Source organism: Urocitellus parryii, chromosome 7 (assembly GCF_045843805.1).
Source record: "Urocitellus parryii isolate mUroPar1 chromosome 7, mUroPar1.hap1, whole genome shotgun sequence".
NCBI lineage: Eukaryota > Metazoa > Chordata > Mammalia > Rodentia > Sciuridae > Urocitellus > Urocitellus parryii.
Window position 1 is genome coordinate 40,457,313 of NC_135537.1, and position 22,050 is coordinate 40,479,362.

Below are 22,050 nucleotides of genomic sequence, written 5' to 3' on the forward strand. Positions count from 1 at the left end.
CAGCAGCTCCAGTGTGGGGGGGCCCCAGCCCTGCGCCCCTCTTCGCCCTCCCACTCGCCCAGGTCTGCACGCTAGACTCCGGGCTTTGTTGCCCGGGCTTGTTTCTGAGTCGAGAGCGTTGCCGGCTCGGCGCCAGGTCACGTGCGTTGGTGACAACCTCTCGCAGGGCGGCCCCGGGGCTCCCGCGCCGCCGATTGGTGGGGCCGAGCCTGGTGCGGCCCCGGGGCGGGGCGGCCGGGCCCGACGGCGGGCGGAGCGGCCGATCAGCTGTTCCGAGGGCTGCACAACAACAAAAGGACGTGGACGGGCCGGCGGCGGCCAGAGCAGCAACGGGAGGGCTGGAGCCGGCCCCGCGCCCGCGGTCCCGGACCCGAAAGAGGCGCAGCCCGGCTCCGCCGCAGCTACCTCAGCAGCCTCCGCCGCGCGCCCGCCCCGAGCTCGCGGTGCTTCGGTGCCGCGTCCCCGCTGCAGCTCCGGCCCACGTAAGTGCGGGCGGGGCCGGAGTCCCGGGCCGCGGCGGGGTCCGGAGTCCGGAGCCCCGCGGGTCTGGCCGCGCGCCCTGCACTCGGGGGACGCCGGCTCTCGCTCCCCCGCTCGCCGCCGCCGCCCAGCCCTGGCTGCCGCTCAGCCGGCCCCCGCGGCCCGGCGTGCGGACACGGGCCGGACCGAGCCCCGGCGCTGGGCGGCGGTTGGGTGTTCGGTTTCTGCCTCCTCCCCCGAGTGTGGCCTGTTTTTCTGGCCGCGGCAGGACCTCCCCCTCTTTCTCCTCCTCCTCACCCTCTTCCAGTGCTTTTCCTCCATCCCACTTTGTCCTCCGGCGCTCGGCGCTCGGCCCTTGGATGGAGTTGCCCGCTCGGGACTCGGGACGCGGCGTCGGGGCTCCAGAGGAGCGGCCGCTGCCCGGGACGCGTCGCTCCGACACAGCGGCCCAGCGCTTCGCCGCCTCCCCTCCCTAGGCTCCCGGTCCCCTCTGCTTGCCCTCCAGCCAAGGGTCGCCACCGTAGCTCAGCACCGGGAAACTTGCTCCGTTACCCGGGACCCGCCCCCGCCCGAGTGTCCGACTGTCGGTGGCTTCTTCCAGGACCCCACCTGATCTTACACTTCACGGTTTGAGGTTGCACCCGTGGAAGGAGGACTTTTCTTACCCGTCATTTAAATCCTAATCATTTTGATCACTGGTGCTTAGAATGTGCCATATACTAAGCCGAGGGCTTAAATACATAATCCCAGATGGTCTTCACAATGAGCCTATGTAGCGGGCCTGCTTATTTATAGAAAGGAGACCCAAGGCACAAAGAAATTAAGTAATTTAAGGGCCAGGCAGCCCATTAAAAGACAATGATATTTACTCTTTCAAAGTTGCAGACGAATTTGACGTGGGCATTCTAGGTTTTGATTTGTATTTTCTGAGCACATCTGCTCAGTATGTTAATTCCAGTTTTGAGTAGATTAAGGAGGAGCCCCTTTCCATCTGTAGCTCCTGAGGACTTGGGCATCCCTAGCTAAAAGAGTCTTTTCTAAATGCAAAGTAGTTTTGAGAAAAAAAGAGGGAGGGTGTGACCCTCGGGTCATTAAACAGAGGTCATAAAGACCGCCCCCAAGATCCTGAAATCACTTGCTTCGTAATTGAATTATGTTTTTCATTTGTAGGTGGAAAAAGTACTGGGAAGCTTTTGATTTTAGGTTGCAACCATTGTAATTCCGAACCGGCAGCATAATTTTCAAAAGGCCCTTGCCTGAAATCAGGACATAATTTCTGTGACCAAGGTCTCTCTTGTTTTCTCAGGCTACCTTTTGTTCTTTTCTGTCCCCTTGTGTATTTCTTTTAGGCATGGCTCTGCTTTCAAAATTCAAGGTTAGCAGGCTATGAATTACATCCCACTGATGCCTTTGCCCACTGCTCAGCTTTTTTTTTTTTTGAGGAAAGACAGCAGGATCCGTAGGGAAATAGCCTCCAATGTAAACTGGGTGAACAGACTGAGTAGACTTGGAACAAGCAAAGGCCACTTTCTTGTTTTTTTGCTTTTTTTTTTTTTTTGGCAGTTCAAGACTTTTTTAATCAGCATCTTTATTTTTCGAAACTAGTGGTAGAATACTTTTGAGGCTGCTTTTCAATGAAGGTGTGTTTAGCCACCTGATATTTTGAAACTGTAAAGGAGCCACAGCTGCACTCATCAAAGTTATGGTTGTTTTTTGTTTTGTTTTTTAAGTTTTAAAATGTTGCTTTTTTGGTGCCGCCTACTGGCAGCTAAAATCAACTGAAAAGTGCTCTTCTGTGAAATTCATAGAACAGAGTTGTGGTTAGGAGGAGACTGAGAGATCATTTGCAGAGAAAAAGAAAGGGGTTGAAATCAAAGGGATTTCTGCTGTAACGCTGGCTCCACCTGTGACTGGCTCTGTCGCTTCAGAGCAATTAATTTCTGAGCCTCAATTGCCTCATCAGTAAAATGGAACAAGTATCTCAAGTTCCTGTCACATATGATTAGTATTCTACAGATCGTAGCTCTAATTATTAGATAGATACTTTACAGGTAAAGCAGACCCAGAGATGCTCACATGCTCACAAGTGGCTTGGAATGAACTTGTAGTTAATAGTTACAAATGCCTGTTATGTGCCAGGCATTATTCTAAGTGTTACACACCTAATCCTCACATTGGCACTAAGAAGTAGGTAATATAACTATCATCCTTATGTTAAGGATGAGAAAACTGGAGCACCAAGAGGTTACTAAATATCCCGAATTCACATGGGTTGCAGCACAGAGCCAAGATTTCAAAGGGAGCAGGCCAACCTTAGGTACCACATGTTACCTCTTGTGTATTACCTAAAAAAAAATGAGAAGATAAACCAGGAGCAGTGGCACACCCCTATATATAGTCCCAGCAACTCTGGAGGCTGAGGCATAAGGATTACAAGTTCGAAGCCAGCCTCTGCAAAGAGTGAGGCACTAAGCAACTCGGTGAGACCCTGTCTCTAAATAAAATATAAAATAGGGGTCTGGGGTTGTGGCTCAGTGGTAGAGCACTCGCCTAGTATGTGCGAGGCCCTGGGTTTGATCCTCAGCACCATATATAAATTAATAGATAAAATAAAGGTATTGTGTCCAACTAAACTAAAAAATAAATATTTTTTTAAAAAATATAAAATAGGGCTGGGGATGTGACTAGTACCCCTGAGTCCAATCCCCGGTACCCCTCCCCAAAAATGAGAAGATAAGTTATACTCACAAGACCTTCCAAACAAGCAACTGCATTCTAAGTTCTCAAATAGAATGCTGTTATCCATAAGTATTAAACTCAGCTACCCATAGAGCTTTCCTATTCATGTGATAATATGAAGAACATCGATGATAAAATGTTCAGTAACAAAGCAAGATACAAAATTGTGCATTCACTAGGCTACAACTATGATAAAAAGAAACCTTGTAGAAGAAAAAAATTAGAATATACCAACATGCTAACAACAATTGCAACAAGATAATGGAATAATAACTTATTTGCTTTCTCAACTTTCTAATATGGCTTTGCTTATTTTATAATAAAAATATGATTTGTTTTTTAAAGGGAGGGGTGGAGGTATTTTGAGCCAGACAGGACCCTGACAGAGCAGCCTTCGCCAAATGCTTGTGCCAGGATACTTTTTCTCCACTGAGTTCCTGCTGGGCTGAGGCTGCCTCTAGCTTAGAGGTTGCAGGTGTCTCAAAGAAAAGCAGTGTTGCCCCACCCAGCCTTCTTTACACCTACCTCTTTGCTAAATTCCAGAGTTGTAAATGTGTCTTCTAGGACTCATGGTATTCTGGAACTTTCATTTTAGTTTTATCATTATCCTAGAGTTGTAAGTATCAAAGAGTCAGTGGCTGTGTGGGGTAGAGAAAAGTCTAAAGCCCTGCTTTGCTTTTTAGCTCCAAGTAGGACCAGCCGCCACTAAGAGTCTCCACCCCTGTGTGGGAGCCAAGGTCAAGAGGAGCAGTGTCTATGCAGGGACAGTCTCTGGGTCATCCGTGGGAGGAGAGTCCCTTAAGATTTTAAGGAGATTTTCCTGAAACAGCACTGTTCAACAGAAATTATGACAAGAGCCACGTGTGTTTTAAACTTTCTAGTAGCCATGTTGAAAGAGGCAAAAGAAATTAATTTTATCAATATTTAACCTAATGTGTCCAACATTTATTATTTTGACAGGTAATCAAGGTAAAAATCATCAAGGAGCTGTTTTACTTTATTTGGTCCTAAGTTAAATGCACTGCAATGTATACTTTATACACAACATATCAATTCAGATGCAATTGAATTTCATAGGAAATAGTTGGTCTGTATTAAGGTATCTGAAGATTACAGTTGAAAAAGCAGATTCACACCCTAATTGTTCCAGACACACTTGAAAATTTTCCAAAATTTGACTCCATTATCAAGTTTTTAATTTAAGTGGATTTAAATGAAAAATTAAGCACCTCAACTGCACTAGTCACATTTCACGTATTTGTTCACCTTCTGTGCCTGGTGGCTTCTGCACTGGACAGTTTCAGTGTATGAGGGTCTCTCCAGAAGCTCCTTGTCCCTTGTGACACCCACAGAAAGCAAGACTGAAGGAACTTTACTTTGCATAGTTAGACCAGTCTCACTTCTTCACTGAGCCAGAAGTCTGTGGGGATCTCCTTTAGACAATCAGGTGCTGACTGCCTATTTTTCCAACAGTGATGCTAAGCCTCAGGAGGGCTGAATTGTATAATTCCAACTACCTGTGTTAGAGCCAAAGCTTCTGCTGGTACCCAGGCCAGTGCTCCTCCTCTTCCCCCAGGACTCCATTTTGTGTCCTTCCAAACAAACACCCAGTAGTGACTCGGGGGAGATGAAGGATGAGCTCTTCCCTCCCTCACTTGACTAGGCTTCAGCACTCTGCCCACCTTCAAGGTTGGTTGTCCTTGAAGAGACGAGGGACACCTGGAGGCATTAAAAAAAGCACTGACCTGTGCTGCTCCTCAGTTCTTTTGGCAGAGCCTTTCCTCTGGCAGAGCTGCACGTGTTCCAGGCACAAGCCAGTTTCCACTCTATGGGTTTGGAGGTGTAGCTAGAGGGACATTTTGTACTTAGGAACTCAGCAGCTGCCCCAGCAATGTTTTCCATTTTCTGCCCTATAGTTGCCACTAGTCTGGCCTGGGCCCCAGTACCTTGCCTTCAGGAATCACATCACAAGTGGGGGACAAGGCACTCATTCAGTTCTAGCAAGGGTCTCTGTGGGGTGCACCCCTCCTCACCCAGCAGCTCCAGCTACTTAGCTGATATGGACTCAGAATCCAATACTGTGCTCTCCAGAATTATTAGAAAACTTTTTTCTTCCTAGCTTACATGCTCAAAAATATTCATTTATATCAGAACTTGGAATGGTTCATCTTTGCGGACATAACTATCATACTGCAGTAGGTCATGCAAATTACACAGCCCATTTAAAAAAATTTTTTTGTAGATGGATACAATATCTATTTTATTTTTATGTTGAGCCTCACATGTGCTAGGCAAGTGCTCTACCACTGAACTACAACCTCAGTCTGCTGAGCCCACTTTTAATGTCTTACATGGACCATACAGCCAAATTTAAGTTCTCATGCTAGAGCTCCAGCTTTCATGATTTGGCTATGTTGCTTTCCAGAAGGTTTCAGGAAGACTGGTTATGCAAGTAATACTTCCTGTTTACCCACTTTTAATTAATGACTGAGGATGATGAATTGTGACCACAAAGTATCCTAATGTCATTTACTTAAAATGTTTTACCCTTGTGCCAAACAATTGGAACAGTCTTGTTTGTACACAACAAGTTAAATCCAGCAAAATTCTCATCAGCTACATCTCTCAACTACTTTCATAGCTGAAGATGATTATTCTGAATGTAAAAGGTCAAGAGTCTGAAGTTATTCAAAGCTGATTCTTGCCATAAGAACTGAGTAGTGAGGTTCTTTTCACCATCCTTGGGTAATCTCATCCATTCTTATGGTTTCTATCCCCCTTTGCGTTGAAAAGTCCCAGCTCTGCTTCTCCAGCTAACACCATACTCCTGAACTCCAGTGTCTCAGCTGCCTGCTAGACATCTCCAGGTGCATTATCATGCAGACTCCCCAAATGCAGCATGTCCACATTGCCCAACCTGTTCTTTCTGCAATACTATTTCCCCTAAATGTGCCACCATCTCTTAATTGGCCAAATCAGAAACCCAGTCTGTCTCCCCACTCTGCCCTTAACTTCTGCCTTCCAAAGCCTTGCAGGTTCTGGTTCCTGCTTAGCCTGCAGTCTGCTCTTATCACCTTCCTTCTGGATTTTGAGCCACATTCTCGCTCATCTACAGGCTTCCATAGTGTTCCTTATTGTTTTTCCCTCCCTGCCTAGTCTTGTCTACTCCTCAAGGTTAAAGCCTTACTGCAGGGGTACACCCAGGAAGGTCGAGGACTGTCCAGTATTCTTCCTGCATGGCTTCATCCCACCAAGTTGTGTCACCTGCTGTGGGAGGGCCTTGTTCACTGCCATCTCCCCTGTGCTCAGTATATGCCTTATACCTAATAGGTGCCCAGTAAATATCTGTAGAAGAATAGTTGACCTAGACAGAGAAGTTTGTGCCAAGTACATATGTGCTAAGCATATTGCCTGCATTAACCCAGTTAACAAAAGTAAGATCAGGGTGACTTTTTAGAAGATGGTCTTGGCAAAGTCCTGGGGAAGTTGTCTTCAACTAGGGTGAGAGTGATGAAAGACAGTAGGTAGATTTGAGCTACCTGTGCAGCCCAGAGTTCACACAGCTTGCTGGTAGTTTGGATGAGAGCTGAGTGGGCAGGAGCCAGCAAAAGGAATGAAGAAACTGTTTGGCTATCTGCCTCAATGACTGCTGGGGCAACTGCTGCTTACTGAGAAGAGACAAAGAGCAGTGTTGATGAATAAGTGTGTGTGTGTTGGGGGGAATTGAAATTCTTTTTGATATGTGAGCAGTTTGATATACTATCTAGTAACCAGGTAAAAATGGGTAAATAAATCTGCATCTCTGATAAGATCAAGCAAACTGGATTTCCTCCTTTAGAACTCCCTGAGGTAGGAACTCTTAACAACTGAAGTCACATAGCTTCTATATCTCATAGTGAGTAAGCAGAGAGCCAGGGTTTGAACCCCCTGCTGAGCTGCTCCACAGGGAATGGTGTCTCCAGCTCCACTTGCTGCCCAGCTCAGTTTTCTCCAGTGTAGATCTCTCCAAGCCAGATATAGGAATTGAGGCCAGAGTGTGCAGTGCTTGTAGATTTTAAATGTAGTCATAGACAAGAATTACAGGATGGAAAGGAAACAGAGCCAGGGGAAGACTGGGGCCAGGTATAATTGTGGTCACATGGCACAGTTTCTATGTTCACTGCAAGACTTCTGGGCATTGGAGCCTTATATAACAAGATCCTTCATATGTAGTTTTGCTTATACCAGAGAGGTACTACTGTCTGAGATAAAAGTGGTGTGTGTGTGTTTTGACAGTGCTGGTGATTTAGTCCCGGGCTTCATGCATGCTTAACAAGAGCTCTACTACTGTGCTATACCCTAAGCCCTGTAGTTTGAAATATATTTTTCAAATTCATCCCTTAAAAAAGCACAGGTGTGACAAAAACAACTCCTTCCTTTTTATTTTAAGATAATGTGAAGGTTGCATTTGGATACTCAATTCATGATTTTTTATAAATAAGAAATGTTGCATGTCTCAGGTTTGGCTCCTGCAGGAAGAGAATAGCTGTAGAATGTAGGCTAAAGTGTGTGCTTTCATCTTAGGATATGTGTGCACTTGTAAAGTGTCCACATAGAAATATATGCTGATTTGAAATAACCTCCTTCTTCTGTTTTGTTTTAGGGATGATGATTCTTATTGCTTCTCACCTAAGTTGAATAAGCACCCTGTGCACTTTAATCACCTGTCTGCGCTGTTGGGCTAACTGAAGATAGGATTTTGAAATCTCAGCTATAAAGACACCCAGCCAAAGTCTCAATCTTGCCTTAATAATGTTCCAGAGGCTGAATAAAATGTTTGTGGGTGAAGTTAATACTTCTTCCAACCATGAACCAGAATTTAGCGAGAAAGAAGATGATGAATGGATTCTTGTTGATTTCATTGGTAAGGTATACTCAAGGGTAAATCTTCACAATAAAAGTAGAAAGTCTCACATGTCATTTTTTGCCTAAGTAAACCAGTAACTGATGATTTTTAAGCTTTAAAAGTGAGTAAACAGGGCTGGGTTTAGCTGGGACTATTTGGGTTATGAAATTAGCTCAGTTGGTAGAGTGCTTGCCTCACATGCACAAGCCCCTGGGTTCAATTCCCAGCACCAAAAAAAAAAAAAAAAGTGAGTAAACAAACATTTGTCTAAAGAAACAAAATTTGGCAAACATTTTGGCCCAGATGATCAGTCAGTAAAATTGATTGATGTCACACTTTCCAGTTTTGTCACTGGTACAGCCTGATCCAATCAGAGGCCCTTTAATAGAAAAACCTCATATTAGACAAGCAGGAACCTTAATGGCTCATTACATGTTTATTTAGCGGAATAGAAACAGCCCTAAAACCATTCCTGCAAAGCCAATATAATATTCCCCCATTCCCCAACATATACACTGTACTGGAAAATTATTTTATAATAATTATGAATAAATATAAATGGTTTTGTTTCTGAACTAAATAAAGGGAGGAATGTGAGCATCAGCTAACAGTATTGTCTTTCCTTTTTCTGTGCTGTGAATTTGATGGGTGGCTCCACTGTGACTGATCATTGTGATAATCATCCTCCCGTGGATGTGAACTGCAATGTGGACTGCTATCTAGACACTTGCACTGGTTTCTCAGCAGAGGAAGAGGAAGAAGAAGACATCAGTGAAGAGTCACCTACAGAACACCCTTCAGTCTTTTCCTGTTTACCTGCATCTCTGGAGTGCTTGGCTGATACAACTGATTCCTGTTTCCTCCAGTTTGAGTCCTGTCCAATGGAGGAGAGCTGGTTTATCACCCCTCCCCCATGTTTTACTGCAGGTGGATTAACCACTATCAAGGTGGAAACGAGTCCTATGGAAAACCTTCTCATCGAACATCCCAGCATGTCTGTCTATGCTGTGCATAACTCCTGCCCTGGACTCAGTGAGGCCAGCTGTGGGACTGATGAATTTCATAACCCAAGTAGTCCCAGGTATGTTGCAAATAATTTATTCTCTGCAGATAGTCTGCTGAGCATGTGTTCTCTTTATTTCTGCTACAATTCAAAGATAAGTTTTTAGGAGATGCAAAAGTGATTCGTTTAGAGATTTAGGAAGGCATGTGCACAGGTGGTCAGTGGTATAAAAATTTGTTCATTTAAGATTTTTTGAAAAGTAGTAGCATGGTTATATAATAGAGAGCTCTCATTTAAAAAACTGTATGATAAAATTCTGCTACTGAAGGAAAATAAAAGACTGGCATTTCTGCCAAGTATTTTAGAATATAATTCTGGCACTTTATAGACTAGATTATCTAGAGTATCAAATTCAGCCAAAACAGTCTGTATTAACACACTTAACAGTATAGTATGTCTTATGTCTTTTACTTTTTTCTACATATTCCTAGCTAGGCCACATTAAATGGTGCTTAACAATGAAAACCTAAGAAATCTTAAACATAAAGTACAAAAGCTGCTTTACCAAAATATTTGTTTAGAGAATCATCTTCTGCCTTACAGAGGAAAGATTTCACACCAAAATGATGTTTTGTTTTATGGGGGATCCAAGTGGTCTGAGTGTTCTGTCTAAATGGCAGATGGGGAGAGAGGGCCTGGTAAATTCTGGCAGGTACCCAGTGAGTAAAGATTATGATGTTCCAAAACAGACTTCCAGATATTATGTGGCTTTTATCAGAGAACATAAAAGGAATATATTTGAGATTGCCCCCACCCACTAAAATAAAGCCCCATTACCATGTTAATTAGCCCAGTCCAGCTAATCCATTATGCATTTCAATAAAATGTTCCCTGTGACACTGAAGCATTTGGGGGATATTGGCACCAACTTATAAGTCAAAGGTCCAGGTGAATTTGGATACTTTAGAGCAATTCACTGTTATCTAAAGGGACTCTTCTACATTGTCCAGGTCCTGGCTCCACTAACAAGACCATTGTGTATATATTCTGTTTCCTGTTTGCCAATATAAACAAGGCCCAGGAAGCTCTTTAACCTTACCAGAGTTTGCTGCCCTCTCAAGTCTCAATATTGTAATGATCTTTTTTGAGGTTAAACATATTTCATTTTGCTTATACCAAAATGAAAAACAATGTGTTTATATAGTTAAGTGATACAGGTTGTAGACTGGATAAGATCTTTGGTGGGAGATGTTTATCTAACTGGCACTTATTCAGCCCCATAATTTTATCAAGAGGTGCTTCAGGCATTCCAACAAAAATTCAAACTATAACTTTTTGGAGGTGATATTTGATTTAGTTGCTTTGTAGTTTTTTAAAATTTCTTCAGTTCTTAAATATTCTTCCCTTTTGATTCTGGTCTCACCGCTGAGGAATTTCACTCAAGAATTCAGCATGATTAATAATTAACTTTAAACTTATTGGCATTTGTATATTTACTTTTCATTTTTAAAAGTACATGTATATGTCTGTAGTATGCAGCTTTGTAAAATAACTCAGTATTACAGAAGCCCAGGAAATGCAAATATGCAAACATTTAAAAAATTGAAATGACATTCTCATGACCCAAAGGTATATACATACCCTAGGGCAGATCCTTCAAGATTGTTTTTCCTGTGTGTACCCATACCTACATAACCACACACATGCTTTTACCCCAAATGGACCATGCTATGTATACTATTTGAAACCTGTTTATTTAGACAGTGGTACCCATTTTGCTTCAACAAATTTTTATACTGCTAGCCAAATTATACTGACATTTTCTTATTTCAAGTTTGTCCAAAACCAGCATCTAATCCAGGACCATGTACTGCATTTGGTTTTGTTATGCATTTGTAGTTTTGATGGCAGTGAGAATGTTGTTTTTCTATCTTGTTTGTTTTTGCATTCACATGTTATATAGAATAGTTAAATAGGTACTTTTCTATAAATTATCAAAAGAATGCACTAAACTTTATGTGAATTTTTTTGCACATAGGAAAATCCTGAAGATTATTATAGTTTAATGATAGCAGCTAAATTTTTTTAACATTCATATTTTTGGATTTGAAATTCTAAGGCCCACTATATCCAGATAGAATCAGGTATTTGAAAAATCAGGAGGCTAGCTATGTAGTAAACATCAGTGTTTTCTAGGGACTGAAGATAGAACTCAGTGATAGGGCATTTGCCTCCCATGCATGAAGCCCTGGGTTCTATCCTCAGCACCACAAGACAACAATAACGGCAACAACAAAATCTGTTTTTTAAGAAGGCAATAAACCATATATCTTTCAAAAGTTAAATTGCTACCATGCTTCTGTCCTCAGGGATATTACCATAAAGCACATAAAAATAAGGTGCTTTATAATTATAATGAGCTTTGGCATGTGCATTTTAGCCTTTATGAATATTGTTTGTGAAAGTTTATGAGCTCTCATAATCTTAATATATGTGCCTTTAATGACCTATAGTAAATTAGTTTTAATAAAGAAAAGTTGACCACGTCCTAACAATAAAATTAAAATAGCATTTTAAATCTTACTAGTGATTTAATAGTTCACCATTTAACATTTGTAGGGCCAGGAAAAGCTGCTTATAAGACTCACGGGCACAGAGTAAGTATACTCAACTTTGAGACTGTGTGATCTCTGTTACCAGTTTGCATAGGGAGGCTAGGTACCCAAATGCCCACCTTTTATGAACCACTTTCTTTATTTCGACTCCTATTAGTTCTGTTTTGTGAGTGGTACAGGGGATGAATCCAGTGCCTTGGACAAGCTGGGCCAGTGTTCCACCACTGAGCTATACTCCCAACCCTCTATCAGTTTCTTAATGAAACCTGATTTAATTCAAATTTAAATACATGTGTTTGTGTGTTAAAAGTATTTTCCTCAAGTGATTTTAGGCAAAAAATTCAACTGCCCTTCCTGTGTAAAATAACCCTTAACAATTTTGAAACTTGGGCTAGATGTTTAGCTCAGTGGAGGGCACTTGGGCAGCATGTGCAAGGCCTTGGGTTTGATTCCCCAGCACTACAAAAAAATAGAAACTTAAACTCTTTATGATATATATTAATATAGTCTAGACCAATCCTACTTGGTTAACTTTTAATATAGAAGACACGATAACCGTAGTGGTGTATGGCTATGTTTTAAGATGATGTGTTCCTCAAGGGTCTTGAAACCTTAACAGTAAATGCCATTCCAGAATATGCCTTATCATATATAAATAAAATTTGGAGTTGTCTTCTATAATAAGCAGTGGCTTCTGGCTAGAAAAATGTTGTCAGTAGAATTTCCTTATGCATATACTTCCATGAAATATGGGCTTAAAATATACTTCCTAGAACATTTTATTTGTAGGCAGAAAGCATCTGTGAATGTGCTCTTGGCATAGTTCATTCTGATAAGTAAAATTTGAGAATTAAAATATTTTCCTGCTAGGCATAGTGGCACACACCTATTAATCCCAGCAACTCAGGAAGCTGAGGCAGGAGGATTACATCCAGCCTCTGCAACTTAGTGAGACTCTGTCTCAAAATCAAAAATAAAAAGATTTGGGAATGTAGCTCAGTGGTAAAGAGTCCCTGGGTTCAATTCCCAGTACCAAAAAAAAAAAATCTTTTTTTTTTTTCTTTTTAAGATAAAGTGACTGCCCTGCACAATGGCACACATCTGTAACTCTAGCTACTCAGGAGGCTGAAGAAGGAGAATCACAAGTTCAAGGCCAGCATGGGCAACCAAAGTTTAAAAAAAAAAATAAAAAGGACTGGGGATATTGCTCATGACAGAGTACCCTTATGTAAATCCCCAGTACTGTGCAAAAAAGAAAAAGGAAAATAGATAATACTTCCCCCAAAAAAGATGCAAATACAGAAATTCAATCAATGTTAGTTCCCTGACTAGAAAAACTTGCTTTAATTTATTCAAAGTATAAAGCATATTTTTAGAGTACAGTCTGCTTCATCTGTGAACCAACTATTAAAAAGTTGGTTTCTGCCAGGCAGGGTAGTGCACGCCTATAATCCCAGTGGCTCCGGAGGCTGAGACAGGAGGATTGCGAGTTCAAAACCAGCCTCAGCAAAAGCAAGGTGCTCAGCAACTCAGTGAGACCTTGTCGCTAAATTAAAAGTACAAAATAAGGCTGAGGATGTGATCAGTGGTCTAGTATCCCTGAGTTCAATCCCTGGTACCCCACTGCCAAAAAATGGTAACAAAATATAAACTATCCAACCACAAATCAATGTGTCCAACTGAATTGTGAAATGTCTTTTTGCGTTTCCTTAATCACATACTTTGCTCTTCAATGCATCCTACTTTTCTATTTCAGAGTGGAAGCCCAAAATGAAGTGGGGCAACACATCCACTGCTATGTTGCAGCTCTTGCTGCTCATACAACTTTTCTGGAACAACCTAAGAGCTTTCGCCCTTCCCAGTGGATAAAAGAACATGGTGAAAGGCAGTCTCTGAACAGAAATAGTCTTCGTCGCCAAAATCTTACCAGGGATTGCCACTCCCGGCAAGTCAGGCACAGTGGCTGGGTGGTTCATCAGCCCTGCCCACGTCAGTACAATTACTAAGAATTTCAAGTTTTGCTGGTTGGTTTCTCTTGGTTTGTGCACCTGTGTGGGAATGTACGTATATGTACAATGAAAATGCTGTCTCTTTATAGCCAATTGATGACCAATCACATAGTTTATCAGTGTATTTAGACACTATCTTAAAAACCAGATTTCTATGCTGTGTTTCACATAATGCCTTGCTCCTAACATGTACTTTTTTGTAAAATTTTTCAGGATATTTTTGGAAACATATCAATACAATTACAGTGTTTGGTGTTTGGGGATGTCTTTAAATTTATTAAGGTGTACACAGGTTAGTCAGCAATTTAAAGACATTTCTTCCCCCAAGTACAAGAATAGGCATCTTACAATTTTCATTTTATTTTGTATTACTTAATCTTTTGAGTAAGCAAAAATTTATTCTCAGGGTCAGCCATACACTTTATTGACCAGTACTTGATAATCTTTTCTGTATAATATGAATACATTTTTACACACTAACATGAGCATTAACAGGTGATAGTTGCCATTGGATATAATGGAATTATGGCTGGACTTTCTTTTGAAAGAAAACTTGATATTTCCTGTATGTGATTATTTTTTTCCAGATTAGTCATGCAGTTCATTGTGGAATTCAGGTACATTAAGCTTTAGTGAACAGTCATTCAGCAATTCCGATGGGACTATGTGATGTGGTACAGATCAGGTGTCATGGACAAAAGCACTTGTCTCATGTGCAGAGGGAAGAAATTAGACCTGTGAAATTATAGTTGAAAAAACCCATGTCTATAAGTAACCCATTAGTCCATATTTAAGTTGTTTGGATTCTTTCCTGCCAGCTCTGCTCACTCCTCCTCATAGCACCTATAAATTCAGATGTACTTGTCCAGACACTTGAGTGACTTTTCATATTTCTATCTGCCCACAAGAAAAGCGATGGACTTCTTATTTCTAGACACAGTGAAAACCCTCTGACATGGAGCTGGTCTTGCCAAGGGGCAAGCAAGGGTGAAGAGGGACTTCTGGTGATGTCTTCATCATGCCTGTGAAAAGAGTGACAGGTGGCTTCCTTGAGCTTTCATTTTTTGTTTTAACTTCAGGCAAAATCTTGAACCACTTTGGCCTCTGTTTCCTGCACAACAGGAGAGTAGTAACATTTACCTCCCTCACAGGGTTGTTGTGAGGATCGCATACTGATGGGAAATGGGGCTGTCCACAACTGAACCTCGTGTGAACTTCCAAGGGCCTTTCTACTGAATCTAGTGATGGCGGGCTGTCGCAGTTCTTCTGCCACCATTGTTCTTCACAGTGTTGGTGCTAATGAGGCCAGGGTGCAGGGTTCAACTCACACGAAGGCCAGTTAACTCGACACAGAAAAATCTATTTCCGTACCTCTAGCCAGTTGCTTCATTTTTTCACTCTGGTGATGGCTTCTGCGGAACTGTCCACACCCTTGCTAGCTTCCTCTGCAATTAACTTAAATGCATTCACGGTTGAAAGCTCATGCTACCCACAGAACAGTAGCACTGCCTGCACAATCAGCCTATTTGTCCATCTCCTCTGCAACCCTAGTAGATGAGCACATGTCTATGAAATGTTTTCAAGGAAAAAGCAGCATAAAGTCCTGTGAAGTATTATATTTTCATTAACCCTGCAGCAGCTTGATGCAGGGAACCCTGGGAGACTTCCAGGGAAGAGCTGTGCTCTTTTCTGACACGACTGGGGCATTTGAGTTGGAAAAGGTCAAACATGTAGTTAGTTGGTGGTTTAGATTGTTCTTCCACTGGCTGTGATGAAGTGCCAGACGTCTCTTTAGAACAAGAGTCTAGATCCCCCTTCTTTCTTTATTCCCCTTTTCTAAGGATTTCCCCTTTTATTTATTTGTTTTCTAATTAGGGGCCAAGTCTGTAAAGTTTTGTCTAACTGAGAAGTTATTTGTTAATATTTGTGTTTACCAGAGTTGGGAGAGTTTTCATGAAAGTGTGTGTGTTACACAGCGTCTGTTCTACTCTGGTGACTCGAAAACAAACCAGAGAGGTGTCTTTTGGACCTAAACTTCTGCCTTCATGGGGCCACTTTCATACAGTGCATGAGAGTTGTTAGTACCCCACAAGCCACAGAAGTTCAGTCATGAGAATTTGTTAGGCGGCATGAACAGATTTGTATATAAAACTGCAATAATCTTTTTTTAAACTACTTTTTATTTCAGACTTCTTGATACCTTAAATACATTTATGTCTCTAACAGTTATTGACTTTTTGTTTGCCTTATCTGGGCCTTGTTTTTTTATGCTTTGTACCTGGAAAACAAAAAAATTCAGTCACTGGGACTTTTTTTTTTTTTCCCAGAATTAGGATTACCATACCACCTGTGATGGAAGACTGTGGTTTTGTGTCAGTATCTAAGATTTCTGTCTAAAATTGGTACATGTAAGAATTGAATAAAATGGTTATATAATTCAGCTGAAATTCTTGGTCATGAGATGTTTAAGAGGTATTGACCATGTGTAAGACATAAGGCCAACAAAAGAATGATGTTGACTTATTACATATTCTTTAAAACATGGCCAAAAAGCATTTTGTGAATTGATTGCTATTTTTGCTATTGTGATTATTAGTGGTTTACAATGCATATTACTTAAAAGTTCAGGCCGTGAGAAATAAGATTCCTCTGAATTTGGGAGCTCTGACTGTTTCTAAACTGATACCATAGAATGTTACTTGGAAAAAGTCTGGAATGTGTGGTGCACACAGGCAGTGCTTCATGAATAGATTTCTGACTTTTTATAATGCACCACATTCCTCAAAGTTTATGTTTTCATTAGTAAAATATTTTATAATGTGTACCCTATGTTTATTTTTCTTCCTCAGCTAATCAAATTATGTTCTGCACTATAAGTTGAAGATTAGCTATCTGTTATTTATCTTCTGTAGCAATGCATTTATATGGCTGGGTGGGTGGGAAGTTTTTTTGCAGAAAATGCAAAATGATTGGATTTTAGACTTCCTGTTACAGGGAGATGTCTCTCTCTCTCTCTCTCTCTCTCTCACACACACACACACACACACACACACACACACGCACAAACACATTAATTTCCTGTATATTTTTCCAATTCCCATACAGACTGTTCCTGTTTACATACCTTCTCTGTTCTATCAGTTCTTTGATTCTAGCAAGAAGATAGTTTACTTAAAACTTGAGAGGGCCATTCAGCATTACCTGTTGTTTTTGCTTCTCAGATCTGTATAGTAGACTGGTTTTGTAATGCTAGTTTGTTGAAATTTGAATTACCTTGCTCTCTCTTCCTCCTTAAGGAAATATATTATCTTTTTTATATTCTTAAGAAAAAAGAGCAAGGAAGGACATCTTCATTATTCTTATTTTCTTTGAGTTGGAAGCAAAAAATGAAGGAACCCAACTAGAAGACAGATATCTGCATTTAAATAGATTAGTGAGAAAAGTTTCCAAGTATTTGTTTCTGTTTTCAAATCAGTTAACAGACTGCTCCTTGTACTAGGAGATACTAGTATGTTTGTTATGTTACCTTGAAATTATCTTTTATTTTATAAGGCCCATAAATACTAGTTAGACTCTTTTAAAGATGGGTTCCTATCATGGATAGTTTCACAGCTATCAGCCATGCTGATGTATTATTAATGACATCCCTATGTACTTAAAGCTTAAAATTTTATATAAAATGCTTTATTTAGAAAAGTTACATAATAAAATGGTGTCAGTCTTGCCATGTAGCAATTTCACTTGAAATCTGACACCAATTAAAGAGGTTTAAGTGGAGGAAAGGGGTACCTACAAGGTACAGATCAGGAGAACTTTTCTTTGCAACAGTATCCTTTATGTGGAAAGAGAAGTTCCTGTTCAGAGGAAGGCAGCTTATGTGGATAATGTTTGTATATTGTTGAAAATTTTCCTTATGACATTTTTAAAAAATGTATAATTGTTAAATGCCCAATTTTGCTCTGTATTTGCCTGAAGTTTTAGTTTTCTAGGTGGACTTGTGTAAAAAACCAAACCAGTACTTAGAGTACTTGGGGAGGTTGGTGTGTATTCAGGCTTGGAGTGTGTGAGTGGTTTTGTTTGCCTTTTGGTTGTTTCCTCCAGAGGTTTTGAACTTTAATTAATAATTGTGTGTGTTATTTTTTTAAAAGTGGATTTATGTTTTCCTCAAGTAAAATGGTGAACACATTTGCTTTTCAAGGGCAGGGCATAAGTTATGAAGACTGAAGAGTGTTGTAGATTGTACTATGTGCCTTCTTAATGTATTCCTGGACACCTTTTTTTTTTCATCAACTTGAAATCTCAAAAGGGACATTTGGTTAGGTTATATACTGTACATCAATCTATGCATAAATGGCAGCTTGTTTTCTTGAGCCACTGTCTAAATTTTTTTGTTTTTATGGAAATTTTTTATACGGATTGGTTCATAGAAGGTCAGTTTTATACAGAGTGAACAATACAGCACTTTGCCAAAAATAAGTGTAGCATTGCTTAAACATTGTGTATTAATACCAGTTCTTTGTAATTGGGTTCAGCAGTGCATTTTGCACTGTCTGGAGTTATGGTTTTTATTCTGTCAGTAAATAAAATGTCCTTTAACGTCACACTTGTCAGATTGTTTTATTTAATCTTTGTGATCATTAGTCTTGAAAGTAGGTATAACTAATTTAAAATACTTGCTGTTTAGTTTTACTTGTACAAAAGATCTGTTTAACATGCACTTTAAATACTTCTTAAAAAGCTTGTGTAAAATTAGTATATGAATAATCATTTAAGTGAACAGGAATTTGAGTGTGAATCCCCCAACCTCTATATTTCCATCCACCAACCTATATTTAAAAATAAAAATAATGAGGTTGAAGCTGTAATAAAAGCCTTCCAATAAAGGAAAGCCCAGGGCCAAACAGATTCTCAGACATTTAAAGAAGAACTAAGGTCATTCCTTCTCAAATTATTTTATAAAATAGAAAGGAAGGGAATACTCCCAAATTCATTCTATGAAGCAAGTACCACCCCGATACCAAAACCAGATAAAGACACATCAAGTAAAATAAAACTACAGACCAATATCTCTGATGAACATAGGTGCAAAAATCCTTCATAAAATATTAGCAAACCACATTCAGAAACACAATGAAGAAGATTGTACACCATGATCAAGTTGGATTTATCCTGGGAGTTCAAGGTTGGTTCAGCATACACAAATCAATAAATGTAATTTGTCACATAAATAGACTTAAGGGGAGAAATCACATAATCATCTCAATAGATGCAAAAAAAAAAAAGCCTTCATCAAAATCTAGCACCCATTCATGTTAGAAACACTGAAAGAACTAGGGATAGAAGGAGCTTACCTCAATATTTTAATAGCTATAGACAACAAACCCAAAGCCAACATCATACTGAATGGGGAAAAGGTATTTCCTCTAAAATCAGGAGCAAGGCAAGGATGTCCACTCTCACCACTTCTATTCAGTGTAGTACTTGAAACTAGCAGAGCTAGTGGGCAAGAGAAGGAAATTAAAGAGATACAAATAGGAAAGGGGTAAGTCAACCTATCTGTTTGCTGATGACACGATTCTGTACTTAGAGGATCCCAAAACAACAGAAGACTTCTAGTGCTGACAGATTCAGCAAAGTAGCAGAGGATACAAGATAAACACAAAAATCAATACCTTTCCTATACTCCAATAATGACTCTGTTGAGAAAGAAATCAAGAAAACAATTCCATTCCCAAACGCATAAAAAATAATAGTAAACCTGAAAATAAATTTAAGGAGGTGAAAGATCTCCAAATCACTGAACACCGAAGAAAGCAACTGAAGACTTTAAAAAATGGAAAGAGCTTTCCATGTTCTTGGATAGGCAGAATTAGTATTGTTAAAATGGCCAGATTACCAAAAGCAATGCACAGATTCAGTGCACTTTTCATCACAATACTGATGACATTCTTCACAGAACTAGAGAAAAAGTCCTAAAATTTATGTGAAAGAATAGAAGACCCAGGATAGCCAAAGCAAAACTGAGCAATAAGAGTAATGCTGGAGGCATCACAATACCTGACCTTAATCTATGCTACAGAGCTTTAATAACAAAAGTGATATGGTACTGGCATAAAACCAGACAAATCCAGATAGACACAGGTGTAAATCCTTTACAAAGATGCCTGTTTTAGTCAGCTTTTTTCACCACTGTGATCTAAAGACCTGACAAGAACAATTTTAGAGGAGAAAAAGTTGATTTGGGTTTCAGTTTCAGAGGTCTCTCCACTGTCAGCTAGTTCCATTGCTCTGGGATGGAGGTGAGGCAGCATATCACGGTAGAAGACCCCAGTGGAGGAAAGCAGCTCAGGACAGGACAACCAGAAAGCAGAGAGACTTCTCTCAGCAAGGACAAAATATATACCCCAAGGAATGCCCCCAATGACGCACCTCCTCCAGCTGCATCCTACCTGTCTACAGTTACCACCAAGGTAATCCCCATCAGGGGATTAATGCGCTGATTAAGTTAAGACTGTCATTTTACCTCTAACCTTCTTGCATCGTCTCACACGTGAGCTTTTGGGGGACACCTCATATCTAAACTGTAATAGTGCAACAAACATACATTGTAGAAAAGTTAACCTTTTTAACAAATGGTGCTGGGAAAACAACATCCATATGTAGAAGAATGAAATTAAGTCCCTATCTCCCACCCTGCACAAAAAAATCAACTCAAAGTGGATCAAAGATACAGGAATTAGACCAGAAACACTGCAACTTCTAGCAGAAAACACACAGACAACATTCCAACATACTGGTGCAGGCACCAAGTTCCTTAACAAGATTAATCCTTAAAGTTCAAGAAATAAAACCAAGAATCAACAAATGGGATGGCTTCAAATTAGCAAGCTTCTTCACAGCAAAGGAAACAAGTGTGAAGACAGCCTTTGTAATGGGAGAAAATCTTTGCCAGCTCCTCTTCAAATATAGGATTAATATAGTTTCTCAAAAAGATTAATTTCTCAAAAGAAGAAATATAAATGGTCAACAAATACATGAAAATATGTTCAACATCCTTAGCCATCAGGGAAATGCAAATCAAAAGAAAACTGAGCTGGAGACAGTGGTGTGCACCTGTAATCCCAGTGTCTTGGGAGGCGGAGGCAGGAGGTTCACAAGTTCAAGGCCAGCCTCAGCAGCTCAGTGAGGCCCTAAACAGTTAAGCAAAACCCTGTGTCAAAAATAAAAAGGGCTGGGGATATAGCCCGATGGTGCGGCAGCCTGGGTTCAATCCTCAGTGTCAAAACAAATTGCACTGAGATTTTACCTTACTGCAAGTTAGAATGGCAATCATAAAAAATACAAATAACAATGTTGTCAAGGATGTGGAGGAAAAGGTACAGTTATACATTGTTGGTGCACTGCAAATTAGTACAATCACTTTGGAAAGAAGTATGGAGAGTTCTTAGGAATGGAACCACCATGTGACCCAGCTACCCAACTCCTTGGTATTTATCCAAAAGAACTAAAATCAGGGCTGGGGTTGTGGCTTAGAGGCAGAACACTTACTTGCCTAGCACGTGTGAGGCACTGGGTTTGATTCTCAGCATGATGTATCAATAAATGAATAAAATAAAGGTCCATCAATAACTACAAATTTAAAAAGAATGAAAAAAAAGAACTTAAATCAGCATACTACAATGATACAGGCAAGTGCCTATTTATAGCAGTGCAGTTCATAATAGTTGTGGAACTAGTCTAGGTGCCTGTCAACAGAGGAATAGATAAAGAAAATGTGGTCTATATACACAAATGGAGTTTTACTCTCAACTATACAGAAGAATGAAATTTGTAATTGGCTGGTAAATGGATAGAACTGAAGAACATCACGCTAGATGAATGAAGCCAGACTCAGAAAGTCAAGGGTAGTATGCTTTCACTCATATGCAGGTGTGTGTGTGTGTGTGTGTGTGTGTGTGTGTGTGAGAGAGAGAGAGAGAGAGAGAGAGAGAGAGAGAGAGAGAGAGAGAGAAACTAAAAAGGGAGAAGGTGAAGGGAGGCACAGAATTTCATGAAAATAGAAGGGAGACCAATGGAGTAAGGAAGGGGATCAGAAAGAAGGAGGAGAAGTTACAGGGAAGTACTGGGGAATGAAATCTACCAAATTACATCCATGTACGAATACCACAATGGATCCTATACACACACACACACACACATACACACACACACACACACTGTAATGCACCAATTAAAATAACGATAACAACAGGGGATCAGTAGAGTAGAACATGAAGATCAGGGAGAGGGAAAGGAAGATACTGGGGAATGAGACTGAGT

General features: G+C 40.4%; 1 protein-coding gene across 2 annotated transcripts; it reads left to right on the top strand.

The window, feature by feature from the left end:
• Positions 1-293: 293 nt before the first annotated feature.
• On the top strand, positions 294-18,190 carry Tp53inp1 (tumor protein p53 inducible nuclear protein 1). 2 transcript variants are annotated; one of them, XM_026383940.2, is made up of 5 exons: positions 294-482; positions 7,862-8,122; positions 8,828-9,185; positions 11,727-11,764; positions 13,479-13,561. In XM_026383940.2, the coding sequence occupies exons 2-4, from the start codon at positions 8,011-8,013 to the stop codon at positions 11,746-11,748; spliced, it is 492 nt and encodes a 163-aa protein (XP_026239725.1). In that variant the 5' UTR covers positions 294-482; positions 7,862-8,010; the 3' UTR covers positions 11,749-11,764; positions 13,479-13,561. The 2 variants fall into 2 exon arrangements, with proteins under 2 accessions (XP_026239725.1, XP_026239717.1); XM_026383932.2 differs by lacking the exon at positions 11,727-11,764 and having other exon boundaries at positions 13,479-18,190.
• Positions 18,191-22,050: the final 3,860 nt, after the last annotated feature.